The sequence below is a fragment of the Podarcis cretensis genome (assembly GCF_951804945.1).
Source record: "Podarcis cretensis genome assembly, chromosome: 5".
NCBI lineage: Eukaryota > Metazoa > Chordata > Lepidosauria > Squamata > Lacertidae > Podarcis > Podarcis cretensis.
Genome location: NC_137174.1, coordinates 61,653,618 through 61,668,416, shown reverse-complemented (window position 1 = coordinate 61,668,416; position 14,799 = coordinate 61,653,618). Strand labels below are relative to the sequence as shown.

General features: G+C 41.3%; 1 protein-coding gene across 8 annotated transcripts; it reads right to left on the bottom strand.

The window, feature by feature from the left end:
- Window positions 1–13: 13 nt before the first annotated feature.
- Window positions 14–13,602, bottom strand: IWS1 (interacts with SUPT6H, CTD assembly factor 1). Of its 8 annotated transcripts, none has more exons than XM_079976855.1 (15): window positions 13,447–13,522; window positions 12,441–12,492; window positions 11,256–11,371; window positions 9,700–10,540; window positions 7,815–8,007; window positions 7,480–7,537; window positions 7,097–7,191; window positions 6,392–6,542; window positions 5,315–5,397; window positions 4,993–5,122; window positions 4,390–4,507; window positions 3,399–3,510; window positions 3,073–3,129; window positions 2,805–2,916; window positions 14–420 (listed from the first exon to the last, which is right to left on the bottom strand). In XM_079976855.1, exons 2-15 carry the CDS (start codon window positions 12,442–12,444, stop codon window positions 289–291), a joined length of 2,202 nt encoding a protein of 733 aa, XP_079832981.1. In that variant the 5' UTR covers window positions 12,445–12,492; window positions 13,447–13,522; the 3' UTR covers window positions 14–288. The 8 variants fall into 8 exon arrangements, with proteins under 8 accessions (XP_079832981.1, XP_079832980.1, XP_079832982.1 ...); XM_079976854.1 differs by lacking the exon at window positions 13,447–13,522 and adding an exon at window positions 13,278–13,440; XM_079976851.1 differs by lacking the exons at window positions 12,441–12,492; window positions 13,447–13,522 and adding exons at window positions 2,108–2,259; window positions 13,278–13,440 and having other exon boundaries at window positions 281–420.
- Between the last annotated feature and the right edge of the window lie 1,197 nt (window positions 13,603–14,799).

The following is a 14,799-nucleotide window of genomic DNA, read 5'->3' as shown; positions in this document are numbered from 1 at the left end:
CCACACAGCCCCACACATCAGAAAGATTTTAATGTCTGAGGTCTGTAGCAATACAAGCTTTCATCTGTACAAAGGACACGAGAGACCAGGTTAAATACAATCATAATGAACAACATCCAGGGTTCACAACCCTCCGCCAACATGTATTATTACCATCTGAACCAACAATCTGAAGATACACTTAAAAAACACACCCAGAGTTCGTTTTAAAAAATGTAGACATCTTTCCAAGAGTCTGTAGGTGCACTTCTCACAGCAGAATTCAGAAAATATCCTTCCTGGATGGAGTCACAATGGCATTTTATTGCCCTCAATGCTGATTTTCACAGCATGGGACGTTCTGCTTTTTTTCCTGATGTCTGTGAACTTCCGCATCTGTTTGTCCAAGCGGCTGACCCCTTTCTTGGAGCTTGCCTGGAACTTAAAAGAAAACTTAGGCTTACTTTTACGAAGAGGCAGGAATTCCAGATTTGCTTTTTTCAAAGAGGACAAAACATGCACACCAAACTCGTCCAGCAACTGCAGTCCTTCTATACAGAAGCTGATAAAGCCACAGGAGATTCCAACAGCATATTTTCAAACCAAGACTGTAACAGGGATATGCACTCTCTATTCCAGGCTCTGCCAACCTGGTGCCCTCCAGATGTTTTGAACTATAACTACCGTCAGCCCCTGTAACTACCCATTAACCCAGGAGTCAGCAAACTTTCAGCAGGGGGCTGGTCCACTGTCCCTCAGACCTTGTGGGGGGCTGAACTATTTTTTTTTGGGGGGGGGAATGAATTCCTATGCCCCACAAATAACCCAGAGATGCATTTTAAATAAAAGGACACATTCTACTCTTGTAAAAACACGCTGATTCCTGGACCGTCCGCGGGCTGGATTTAGAAGGCGATTGGGCTGGATCTGGCCCCTGGGCCTTAGTTTGCCTACCCATGCTTGAACATACCTGAAAGAAATATACTTCCATGTTTAGGACAACCAGGAAAGGTTGAGCCCCAGCATCCATTTTTTTAAAAGCAATGATTACAATGTGAACTCAGCAACTCTCCCATTTTATGCCATCTGTTATTTATTTATACAAACATATATATATAACTTTTGCCCTCCAAAAAAGTATTTCTCAAAATGGCTTACAAAATCTAAAAATAACCATCTATCATTATTGCTATGGCATCCATCTCTCTAAACATTTCTCTCCAAATATTAAAGTTTGATTATTTCTGTAGCATATTTCAGAATGCTACACACTTTACGGTTCTTCTCTTATCTTATAGGCAATAATGTCTTGCAGGTAGTAATAGACAGTATTCTGTCCAATGTCACGATGTCAGTGATCAGGATTTCCTAGAAAATACTGAAGTGTAATTTTCAGTTTGCATCAGAAAATTATCTGATGCCCTGGTTTGAAATACAACTAGTTAGTTGGATACTGCCCACTGCATTTGCAATTTCCCATTCACTGTTGCTAATAAGCTTATGAAACAGAAAGTTGATAGCTGACCACAGTCACTTTCAAATTTAACTAATGAAAACTAGTTGATCAGCTTTCCCCATTTATTATATGGACTCTGAAAGTCAGCAAGTACACTTCATGTTTCTCCTATCTACGTGCATTAAAACAGCAATGCAAGTTTACACAATTTGTCATCTTCATATCCCAAAGTAGTCTAATTGTACTATATGCACACTTAAATTAGATATTCATGCTTCAACTTGCGGAGACAAACTCATCACCAGTTCACTAGAGAACTGTATTGAAATTATCTTAGGTATCCCTAGGGAAGATTAGTCATGCTTTAAAATGTGATGGGACTTTGTACCCTTTGAGTAATTTTTTAATGCTTGCTCAATTTTTTTTGCTGGAGGGGGGCTTATGATCTTTGACGACATGATTTCCCTATTTTAGTAGATCATGCAGTTGTGGAAACTTAAATTAGCACATTAAAGCTGTTTTTCCTGACTTGCTCTGTGAATCACAGTGCCAGAAGGATAAAGTTTCCTAGGCTATAGTTAGTGGAGACATGCTGCTTTGTCTGACAGTGCACACCGGCAACAGCTAAAGCACATGCATTGTTCAAACATCCTTTCTGGATACCTCTCAGACCTGGGGTAAGCAGAATTACAGGGCTATAAGGGCATCCTGTTGCCTTCAATGCTGAATTTGACAGCTCGATGTACTTTGCTGAGTCGTTTCTGTTCAGCAAACTTCCTCTTGTGTTTTTCCAACCGACTAATACCTTTCTTAACAGTCCCGGGCTAGAAACAACATCTCAGTCAAAGGACTAACAATTAATAAGAATAGAAAATTTCAATACATTTAAACAACTGCTCTCTTCCTTTGTCTAAGTTTGCAAATAAACAACATGGACTTTACCCAGTGCCATGTTGTAAAATACTGGAGGATGGAAACCTACTGACTTCATAATCCTCAGGCTATTAGGGGGGAAAGTAGTGCAGAAAAATATTGTGGGTTGAAGTAAAGGATTGTATTGAGGAAGATTGTTTCTCACTACTGGGTCCAAGACTACACATAACCAAATCAATATAGAACTGCTGGTTCTTACTACCAGGAACAATGAATGTTCAACTCTTTCCAATGGTATTTTGAGACACTAAACTATTTTGGATAGATTTTTATGTAGTGTCTTTGGACAGGATAGTGACTTAAGGCATATGCAATATATATGAATGGAAAGCAACAGTGAGGATAGGCTCAACTGATTTCCATAATATCTAAACTAGAACTGGTCTGGGCACAATGTTGCAGAAGAAACTTATTTCCTTTCTTTTCAATCACTTACCCTAGAAGATTCCATTTCCACATTCCACTTGGGTCTGACCACATAATCCTTGTTGGAGGGCATTGGAACTCTTGCACGAGCACAAAATCCTGGATCGCCAGGCCTTAGAGCTCTGAAGAAATAAGACAAGAGATGTTGCTAAGTAACATAAGATTGCTATTAGCATCTCTTCTCTCAAATTATTCTCTACTCATCTCCCTGCTCCACCCAACATAAAGCACAAAGCTTCTCTAGAGATACTAAAATGGCAAAAAAAGAAAAGACTTACTTTTCCTCCCCTGTTAATACTTTCTCCAAGTCCCTGCGGGGTGTTTGACCACCAGAGCTGTAAAGACAAAAGAGATTTTGTTTTGCGGGAGAATTATTATCATCACAATCACCATCACCATTTCTCTCACACAAACAGAGATAATTTAGTAAGTATTTATAAACGATTAGGTATTCATAAAATTCAGTAAAAATAAACGGAATACTAATAAAAGCAAGACTCTCGACCAGCTAAGATGCCAGACACTCCTGGGAATGGAGTCCAGAGTGTGAAAGAAAATCAGCCTATGCTATAAAGTTAGCAGTGCAGAATATTCCTCAAGATACCTGCTCAACCGCCTTCGCTGTGGCATCTGCTCCAGATCCCTCTGTTCCCTTTCTTCTCTGGTCATACCCTTGTAGTTTGATGTTAGACCAAAAATAGGCCGAGACCACTCATCTGTTGTTTTTAAAATAAAAAGTGAATGTACAGACAGCAGCACTACACATATATACTGCACCTGCTAGAAGCTCCTACTATCGAACAGGCAATTTTGCCTATTTAACACAGATACTGAGCCCATTTAAGATATACAGGGTGGGTGAATGGCTTCTCTATCTTTGTTTAGCCTACAAACTCCAGAATTCTGGTTTCTGTTTTCAAGCAGTGTTTCTAGACCTAATGACTGTGGCTAAATTTGGAGGGGGGGGGGAAGTATGCACAGTATCTGCAGTTTAACATCCACCCTGTTCATCAATATACTTAAGATGTTAGTTCAAATTAACAGTCTAAAATGTAGCCTGAAGAAACAGGAACTTTAAGTTAGCATTTAAACAGGTATGGGGAACTTGTGGCCCTCCAGATGGACTACAGCTCTCATCGTGTCTGACCCCTGACTATTATGGCTGTGACTGAGTTTGGGGGCCAAAGGTTCCTCATACCATATTTAAAGATATGACACTATCAGCAAAAATGATTGACACTGGAACAGACAAGAATATATACATTTTTAACACTTGTTGCTGTCAAGCCCCTTGTACTTAATTTGGCTTAAGTCTAATTTAGTTAGGACAAAAGTTACATTAAAGTCATACCTATCTCCCCTAACTGCAATATACTATTAATGAAGAAATGAAAGATAAGGAATCTAGGAGATATACAAGCTTTGAAAAATTAATGTAAACTTCATCTAGCACCATAGACAATCTTGTATAAGGTTGAAGGTTTTTGTAGCACATACACACTTAACAGGGAGGGGGGCATGCTGGCTGTGAACTGCAAATGTTGAAGTATGAGACGGCTGTGCACTGCATCTCATGAAAGCCGATGTTTACTTACTAATTAGCTTCCCTGCCATGTCTTTGTTGGGTCGTGACTCCTTAGGGTGTTTGTAGAGATACATCACTGCTCGTCCAATCCCACTGTGCTTTAAGGTCTCTTGGCTTACACTAGGCAACTGAAGACATACACACACAGGAAACCATCACCTACTAAACCTTGAGAATTGAAGACTGCATTCTGTACATAGGATGCAAACATTTCAGCAAAGTGGACTTAAATACCTGCAAACTGTTTTTTTAAATAGTAAGAAAGAGTGGGACAAGTTTCCCAGGTAAACTTGAGAATTTCAATCTACTGGGAATATTTCAATATTAGGGAGTCCTACGTTGGCAGGAGCTTCAGCTTTCTCTGTTCCTTCTTAACTGTTTTCATGAAACATTTGTTTTATACCTTTTAGAGCAGCTTCATTTTAAAACTGGTTTTAGAAAACAGGTCTGTGGACACTTGGATGCTATTGTTGCCGTACCATTCATCTTCCTGATATGTACAAATACCTTCCTCATATGGGACTATTCATCTATCCTCTCTCAGAAACTTGTCACAAAGGCATAGAACTGAATCAGTAATGCTGATTCTACAAGCTAGGTATTAGAAACTAACCTCTTGCAGAATCTTCAGAAGCTCCTCACGAATTTTCAGTGCTGGTAGACTCCGGTCTGGTAGTGGTGAAAGCCACTCTTTGATGGCTGACATCACACCACTGTCAATGAAAGTTTCTTTCAGGTCCTGCCTAGAAATTCAAATTGAAATCTATCAGAAGCAGGAATGGGAATATCTTTTGGCAATTCATCAACCACACAAACATTCCTGTTCTAAAACCAATACAAGAGACAATTTAACATGGAAATAGTAGCCCTAGAAACACATCCAGTTCCCTCTTTCCCATCATGTGGAAACATAATTTAGATGAGCTTTTACTCACTTTTTAAGGTGCATAACAACAATTGGCAGCAAAGTTAACTTTTTTAGTGCTGGTTTCTTCTGTGTATTCAGCTGCCTATCCTCCTGCAGGAAGTTATAGATGTAATTAAAAAATAGCAGAAAAAAAGCAGAACACTCAAAATCCCAGTTCAGAAGACTGGTAAAGCAGCCTGATTATTCTCCTCTAGCAGAATAACTAGGAAGAAGCAAACCGAGGAAGTAATTTCATTTGTATAAAATTTGCTGGCCCTTTTGTCTGCCTGGTGCCATGGCCTTAAATAAAATCTTAGAGGTTATACACGTCATATCTGAGTCTTGAAAACAGTATGATTGTTTGGTTACAATGCACAGTCCAGACACTTTATTTCACTGCAGTTGTTTCATCACAGAAGTGTCAGGTTTCACAACAGAAAGACAACGTATCTGAATTTGTGTAAGACATAGCGCATAACAATTGTGTGCACAACTTCACTGCCCTCCTGCTGCATCTTGGGGTGGGGGAAAGGTGTCTATTAATTACTAGCTTGCAGGGTGCTGGCTACTCAGCTTCTGTTCTGGATAGTGCCTTGCTACTGCAGTCTCCTCCTATGCCCTAGATCTATTCTTCAACTTTGTGATGAGGTTAGCTTGTTGTCAGACAGCTATTACCTCTCTAATGCTCAAAATCCCCATTTCTTGCTACCATTCCCAGTCTTATCCACCTGTAATTTGTATGGAATATTTGTGCAACACTGATGTGCTTCCACCAATTAGCTGCTCCCGCTGCCATCACCTAATCATCCCACTCTTACACGGGCTATTTCTGCACTGAATGAGGGCATTTCTGTCAGTTGGCTGCTGTGTTGCCATTGCCTCCACCTGCCTCTCTGCCGCTGTGACTGTGAGATGCGGACAATGCTCTGCAAGCAGCATTATTATGCTTTGTACATAAGAAGTGCTTTCAGTATTTGCAGATGAAAAATTCAGCATTTAAAAACATTCAGCTCAAATTGTTCATTGCCACTCCTGCAAAAGAAATTGCTTCCCATAACCTAGAGTTTCTTTTGAGTGAATTGTGCCTTGAATGCAAGGAACGTACCTCTGCTGCTTCATTCATCTTTACAATCATAGCGCTGACTACATCGTCAGCATCGCTAATGAATGTCCCACCATCACGGTTGCGCCGCCGTTTGCCACTCATGCTCTTTTTCCGTTGTAACATCATGTCAAAATCTGACATGAAGTCCATGCTGTAATGCAGAAAGTTTCCATGAAGTCAGATTGGAACTAGCCACCCTGTAGCCTTATGAGTGTACGTGCCAAAGTCACTTCAGTCAATTAAAACAGAATCGACACAAGCACTTTATCTTGCTTGTAGGCATTACCGTCGTACCTTGGTTGTCGAACGCCTTGGTGCTCATATGTTTCAGCTCCTGAACGATCGAAAGCCGGAATTGAGTGTTCCGGTTTTTGAAAGTTTTTTGGGAAGCCGAACATCCAAACTCTGATAAGAATGAGAGCTGCTCCTTATCCTAATGCAGTCTCTTCTTTGAAGCTTTATGTGAAGACATTTCAAAGCAACAGCCTACAAGTGGTGTTGAAATCTCTGTGTCTAATCCAGTATAGAAGGCTACTTTGAGAATAATATGGGGTGCAGGCGTGGGGGACAATGTATGTTCTCAAGCTTCCTAGTGGAATGGCAGGATATAAATGTAGTAAAATACAAAAAATATATAAATATTTTAAGGCAAATATGTATACAAATAAAATCTGGTTTCTTGTAACAATCATAATAAACACTTACTGCTTTCCTCTTTTTATATTGTCATCAGAGTCTGAATCGTCAGCTGCTCCTTTCCTTTCTCCTTTCTCTTCCTCCAAATCCTCCTGGTTAAATCCCTTTAGTTACAAAGACAATACAAGTCAATGCATCCAAATACAGCTCTGCCACAACGCACATATAAGCCTTTTAATAGTTCTCAAAATTCCTATTACGATTTAATCCAGGCTGCCCTTTCCAAGGATGTCTACACTGCATCCAACACATAGTAGAGCTGATGAAGTGGTGAAATTTAATTCAGTAACAATAGAATACAAGGTCTACTAAATGGATATAGACAAGGAAGCCTTAAAAAAGGTGGGAGTATGGGAAAGACAAGGGAAAAAACATCTTATCAACATACTTACTGTAAATTCTTCCTCTTCTTCATCTCCAGATTCTCCAAATATATCTGCAATAAGGTTTCTGCAAGAAAAATATGCTATTTGTTTTTCTTATTAATTCCTTGTTCACTTCAATTCTAACAGAACTGAGAACTCCAGCAACTGCATTCCTCTTCCAAATATGCTATTTGTTTTTCTTATTAATTCCCTATAGCCTTGTTCACTTCAATTCTAACAGAACTGAGAACTCCAGCAACTGCATTCCTCTTCCCCACCCAGTTTATCAACTTTGTTCCATGTAACATCCATGTCCCATCCACTGCTGCCCCAAGTGTACCACTCTGTTACTTGACACTTACTCTTGCTCGTTTCCTGACTCACTGTCACTCCCAAAAAGATCCTTCTCTTCTTTCTTCTTTCCATCATCAGCCTTGTCACCCTCATCCTCGCTATCGGATTCTAGAGGTTTCTTTTGCTTCTCGTATTTCTCTGATGCAGCATCACTATCAGATTCTTCACCATCTGAGATTATGCGGCTTTTTTTTACAGCTGCTAACATAGGTGGACAAAGTAAGAAGTGCATCAACAACTGAGCCAAAAACAGTCAACACTTGCAGAGGGGAAAGTCTCCTTCACTTATCATTCAAAGACGTTGTTAGTAGTCAACAACCTCAGCTTTGGAAAAAATCATCATCATCATATAATAAGCCTGTGGCTAAACATACCATCATAGATGTACTGCAAATCTCTTACTTAGCAGTCACAATAATTTTATAAAGCAATTATCTGTTTCCTCTAGAACTTGGTTTTGGACTCAATCAGCTTCCAATTACACTTCAGAGAGCCTATCTTATGACCCATGTACCACCAATAACATGGAATCAATAACCTAATATACAGTTTCCTGGATGAAGGCACAATCATTCACAGCTCTTAAAATATTGCCAGAATCAAACACCAAGGAAAACTTGCACACACTATTTTGGTGCCTCCCTCCCTTTCTTGTCCCTGCTAGACTAGCACAGCAAACCAAACCTCTGATTCACTGTACTAGAGGGGGTTTGCATGGGGCAGAGGTGTCCCTCTGTTCATCCCTGCTGATGAGGAGCCCCAATCTGTCCCCACAAAGGGCAATAGACAGCAAAAGCTCGTGAAATGGGGCTGTTCAGATGCAGATCCAGCACATGGTCCCAGTGGGTGCTGAGCCAGCGCTGTTCCTGTCATGTGACTGTAGTAGGCCTGATTCTGAACCTCTTTGCTGCACCAGCCTGGGAAGCAATTCCCACTCTCAGTTCTTGATCCAATTAGGTAAAAAGAAAAGGTGGAAGCTTCAGGTGCCAAAACTGGATCAAGGTCTGCTTGGTAAACTGACACAGATTAATTATTTTGGGAAAGTCCTCCAAATTAAGTTCTAATGTAAATAGACACATATTACTTACTTCTGGATATTTTGCGAAAATTGCTGTTTCTGGTATCAGCTTCTTTCCTTCCCTTTTTTAATCATTTTGCAATTTATTGCTATGACTTTGGGCTAATGTAAATGTTACAGCACACGTAGTATATAGTCCCACTCATTTCCCCCATATATTTGTCTGATTTAGTATGAATATCATTATCAGAAGTCCAGTTTGAAGGGACTTCAAAGATAATCTAATCCAAAATCCTGCCAAGGCTAGAATATCACTTCTGTTGCAGTGTCTCTAAAAGGGACATGACATGAAATCCATTTCAGGGAAACTGTACAGGTCCATGGGGGCACTCATCTATTTTCCGCACGCAATGTCCCTGAGAGGGTAGCATGTCATCATGTCCCAGAAGCATTTTGTTCAAAGGCACATTGTGAATTGTGTATTTTGTACTGTCCTTGCTGGGTTTTTAAATTAACTTTTTAAATAAAAAACATATTTTAAAGGCAGACTTCGGATCACGGTGTAAAATTTAGCAACGTTTTATAATATATATTTTAGGGCAAATTAACTGCAATATAAATGGGAGAGAATGAACTCAGGAACTAAGACATACACCAAGTGGCATGGACTAGAAATAAACTCAGCCAGCCATCCTTAAGCTATTTCACATATGCATATTCATCACTGGGAGGACCAATGATGCAAGTGGCGACTGCAGGTGTGAATGAGCCATCAGAGAACAAGCACCACCTTTTCAACAAAGTCCACTCATGCATTCTTTAGGGATTCAATCAGTACTGAATAATCAAGGGGTCTAAAATTAGTATTTCCTTACGTGTTTTTTCATCATCCTCACTATCAGAGAGGACAGCAGCTTTCCTCTTTGTCAATTTTTCCTCTTCTTTCCCTTCTTCCTCATCACTGTCTACTAGCTTCTGTTTTTTAGGACTGTCTTCTTCCTCGCTGTCAGAGTCCTGAAGCCTTTTTCCTAGTTGCTCATTGTCTGAAAGCTGAGCACCATTCTCTGTTTCCTCCTCCTCCTCCTCTTTATGTTCTTTGTTGCTATCACCGGTCTCTATTTCTGGTTTGTTTCTGGTGATATCTTCAGTTTCAGAGTCACTGGGCTGAACCTTTGGCTCCTCATTTTCAGAGTCACTGGCAAGAGGTTTTGGAGCTACTTCATTCTCTGAATCACTATCATGAGATTTTTGATGCTCTTCATTTTCTGAGTCGCTGGTTGGACGTTTCTGTGGCTCCTCATTTTCTAGGTCACTCGTATGATCTTTGTGTGATTCTTCATTTTCAGAATCACTGGCCAAGGGCTTCTGGGGTTCCTCATTTTCAGAATCACTGGCCAAGGGCTTCTGGGGCTCCTCATTTTCAGAATCACTACCATGGCCTTTAGGAGGCTCCTCAGTCTCAGAATCACTGGCCTGGTTATTTACAGCATCTTCATTCTCAGAGTCACTGGCATGGTGAACTGGGCGATCCTCATTATCAGAATCACTGTCTTTACCTCTATGAGTCCCTTCATTTTCTGAGTCACTGGCATTATCATTTGGAGCATCCTCGTTTTCGGAATCACTATGTTTCTGCCTTGGAATATCTTCGTTTTCAGAGTCTGTCATGGGGTGTTCTGTAGTTTGTCTGTCATCTTCTCCATCACTAAGTTCATTCTGGAAAAAACAAGTAATTCCAGGAAAGCCACAAAAAGGCAAATTAAAGCTGAAAAAAAAAGCTTGAATGTAACTATGAAAAACATTTTTAAGGTGATGGAAACAGTTCACACGTCTGTTTTTCAATCTGGCTTATCTTCCGACAAACCAATTTCTTTTTATATTTTACAATACCTGTGTTAATGACCATTTTAAAAAATGTATTAGAAGCATCACTACATTACATGGTACGAGGCAAATAAATGCATTTCAGGGATTTGTGCAAAATTGTCAGGTTGTTTTTTAAAATTTATTATGTATTTCATTTTCTTGATAATTTTATTGGGAAAAGCTGTGAACACTTGCAAAAAAAAGTGGTGTCCTTTGTTTCCTACCAAAGCAAAGTATTAAATAGTGATAAGTAACCATCCCTCACTGCAAGGATTTACACTTGCACAACAGGACTTCTCCCCACCATTCTCCTCCATCTGTTCTGGGGATTCTTCCAACCTCTGGAGCAGATTTGAGAATGGAAGAGGGAGCACAGAGGGGAAGGAATTCCCGTTGCACAAGTAGCAATCCTTCCTTGCACTGACAGGATGAGAAAGCTGGATACCACCCAATGTATTTAGGGCTGTTTCAAATATCAGCAACTATTTAGTAAGTTATATTTATTAAGAAATGTTTTTTTCCTATGCATAAGAACCAGGATTTCTTGAAACTCTTTCACAACTACCTCTGAATGTTGTCCTATGCTTCCATTCTCTGATCCAGAGTGCTGTTCATTTCCGTTCTCTTCCATGTCCGATCCTGAATCACGTTCATCCTGCACTGGTGTTGCTCCACCATCATCTGTAACATGATACTTATTTTTAGATCAGAATGAAGCTTAACAAAAATTTTAAATACTTGCAAACAATGTCACAATTTGTGAGGTATTGTTCAAATACAAAAAAGCTAACATCAGGTGACATCAATGTGGTCAGTATGAAGCCAAAAAGTCTCTATGAAGCTAGCAACAAATTGGACAATCTTAGAGGCTGCTACTATTATTTTTATATTCACCATACTCTTAGCTTTTAAGGTGGCAAACAGCATAAGACATGACTGATTAACCTTCCTATTGCAGACATTTTTTTTAAAAAAGATGAATACAGAATTAAAAAGACTCAAAGCAAAATCAACAAGTGGTGACTGCTTTCAGAAAAGAAGTCCCAAACCTAAAAGCCCTGCTGGATTAGGCCAAAGGTCCGCCTAATCCAACATGCTTTTCTCACAGTGGCCAAACGGATGTCTCTTGGAAACCCACAAGCAGCACCTAAGTGTAACAGCACATATTCTACTTGTAATTCCCAGTAACTGGTATTCAGTCACACACTCTCCAATAGCGGAGGCACAACACATCCATCCTAGTTAGCAGCCGCTGACAGTCTTAGCTTTTCATGATATAACCACACTGTCTCCAAATATGTTTCAATATCATCTAACACACTTGTTTTAGACCAGGCATAGGCAAACTCAGCCCTCCAGATGTTTTTTTGAGACTACAATTCCCATAATCCCAGACCACTGGTCCTGTTAGCTAGGGATGATGGGAGATGTAGTCCCAAAACATCTGAAGGGCCAAGTTTGCCTATGCCTGTTTTAGACTATAGAAATAAACTTTGCTTTAAAAGAACTTGTCTAGGGAAGCACATTCCCATTTTCTGAAATATCAAGGATCGCTCTGGGTTTCAGCATCTGAGGGCTGATTCAGTCTACATTTTGTGCTTGGGTATAAGTGCTCTAATAAAAATAAACAAGACCTCTGATCATATGTGATGCACATATTCCTTTAAAACACAGAGGCTAGGACTCAATCAATATGTGGCAAACCATATATATATGAAAGGATGCTCTTTGTACTTCATTAAAGACTTACGCATTTTGTATTCTGCTAGCTGTGCCTAAGCACAAATCAATTTTCGGTATCGCTGTAAAACAAGGATGCAAGTCGAAGACAGGAGAAATTGCTAAGAGCCTTCAGTTTCTGCAGGGAGCAACTTATGGCTTACAGAATCATTTTGTGGAACCCATACACTATACCAACTAACTGGAGATAGTGAGCTGAAGACCAACCAGATCATCCAGAAAGATGCATGGTTAACAAAGTGCACATGGATCAAGCACTGTGGAAACCAACTGAATGTGTTTTTTTGCCCACTGCTAGCAGGCTGAAACAAGTACTTTTTGCTCTCTCAGCCTACCCAGCCTAAGTTTCACACAACTAAAAGAAACGGTCCAGGTCTAAAGGTGATCTTGGCTTCCTCCTGTTTGGTTCAATTTGGAGGGTCATGTATGTAACTTGGAAACAGAAATTCCACTAAAATGCAATCCAAATCAGATGCAGGCAGCCGAAATATTTGTGAGCGCATTTATCAGCACCAGGTCTATGGGTGCAAGACTGTGAGGAGACGATAGGGATTCAGCTATGAGCAAAACACAAATATACTGCATGGAAGTTAAGGGCCGTTAGGCTACGTGCTGTACGGGTCACGGGCTATGCTGCGTGTGCACATACACACGCGAGTTTTTATCATGAAAAGGCACGACAAAAAGGGGTGACTGAGAGCAGAGTAGCATCGCCTTGCTGAGTCCCCGACCAGCACCCTGCTTGCCCCCGTGGGCGCCCATTCCCCGGCCCCCTATCCCCCTGCCACTCAGTCTTTCATCCACTTAAGGCAAGCTGAGCACAACCTCCCCGCTCCTCCGACTGTACCTGACGGTTCCCCACCGTAATACTCCGTCTCCATAGCCCCGCCTCCCACTACTACAGGGCGACCAGCGGAGGGGGCGGGGCTCCGAGCTTGGCGGCGAGCACCGCAGAAACCGGGACGCGGTGGGGGGTTTGAGGGGGGGAGAAGGAAGGAAGGAAGGAGGAAAATCACCTTCCAGTTTCTAAGCCGGAAGCAACAGTACCCACGACCTTCCCATCCGCCCCCGCGCGGAGCCTAGGAACTTCCGCAGCCGCGAAATGGCGTCACCCTCAATGGAATCCGGAAGCTCTTGCGCGTGCGCGGCTTGCTGGTCTGAGGCCATATCGCTGTGACGTGAGGGAGGGAAGGCGTTCCGCCCTGCCGTGTGCCTGAGCCGTAGAGACAGAAAACAAGAGTAGTGCAGCACGCTGTCTGGAGCGCTAACTTCTCGGTTTTTTTCCGTACCCACCCAGCACCCTCGTAATGAAGAAATAAGGAGCAACAAATAAACCGCTGCTTTTTCGAACTCCGGTCTTACTCGTGTGGAAAGGAAATGTTGGCTTTTAAAATATTTGGCTTTTCATCCCATATTTATTCCCAATGATGTCGAGATATTTATCTTCCCAGCAGCCCAGCGAGGTAGTTTAGGCGAAGAGACGCCGTGACTGGCCCAAGAAAACGTCATGGCCCGAGTGGGGATTTGAACCTGCCACTGGTACTCACTTCTGAAACTTTTTAAAGTCCGTATATCGAAGGCGGCTAGGAAAAGGGGGCTTACGGCAGCCCTGCAGTGACAATAATTGCCAGTTAGGTTAAGGCTGGTTGGAATTTTTTTTTAGCCCAAACTCTCCTATACAAAGCATCCCTCAGGTTGCAGCAACCACCATCTGCCTTCGCACCACCTCCTTCCATCTTAAATTCTGAGAGATCCATCGTAAGCAAGCAGCAGCCTCGCTTCCTACGGCTTTGCCAAGGCTCGTCTCACTTTCTCTGCATTTCCTTCCCGTGCGAAGCTGAACGCCTGTTAGAAAGAGCTACTACCTTTTGCTCAGAGGGAGGGAAGAGCTACCGCCCAGTCCCACCTGCAGTAAAATATATACACCCTCCCACTATATAAAACCAGATTTTTTATAAAAAAATTATTAACAATTTCAACATAACATATTATCAATACAATTCATCGTTATTATTTCCCCCCTTTCTTCCCTCCCTTCCCAAAGAACCCTCCCTCCGCCCCCAGACTTCCCTCAGCTCCTCTCTGATTCCTCAAGTCATGTTATTCTCTGCATACTGTAAATCCTTTTATTTATCTACTATATTAACCCTCCATAAATTTGTGTATGTTTATTCAAAACCTGCCAAGGAGTCCAGTATAAAACCAGATTTTAACAATATTTTCTGTAAGCAACTCTCACTTCCACCCCGGGAGAGGGAGGGGAGGACCCGAGGAATCCAGTACTATAGTAAATGCACAGCTTCCGTTAGAGTAATTTATTATAGGCTTATGCGGAGAGCCAGCGAAAAATGCTCACGTGCTTCGGAGCG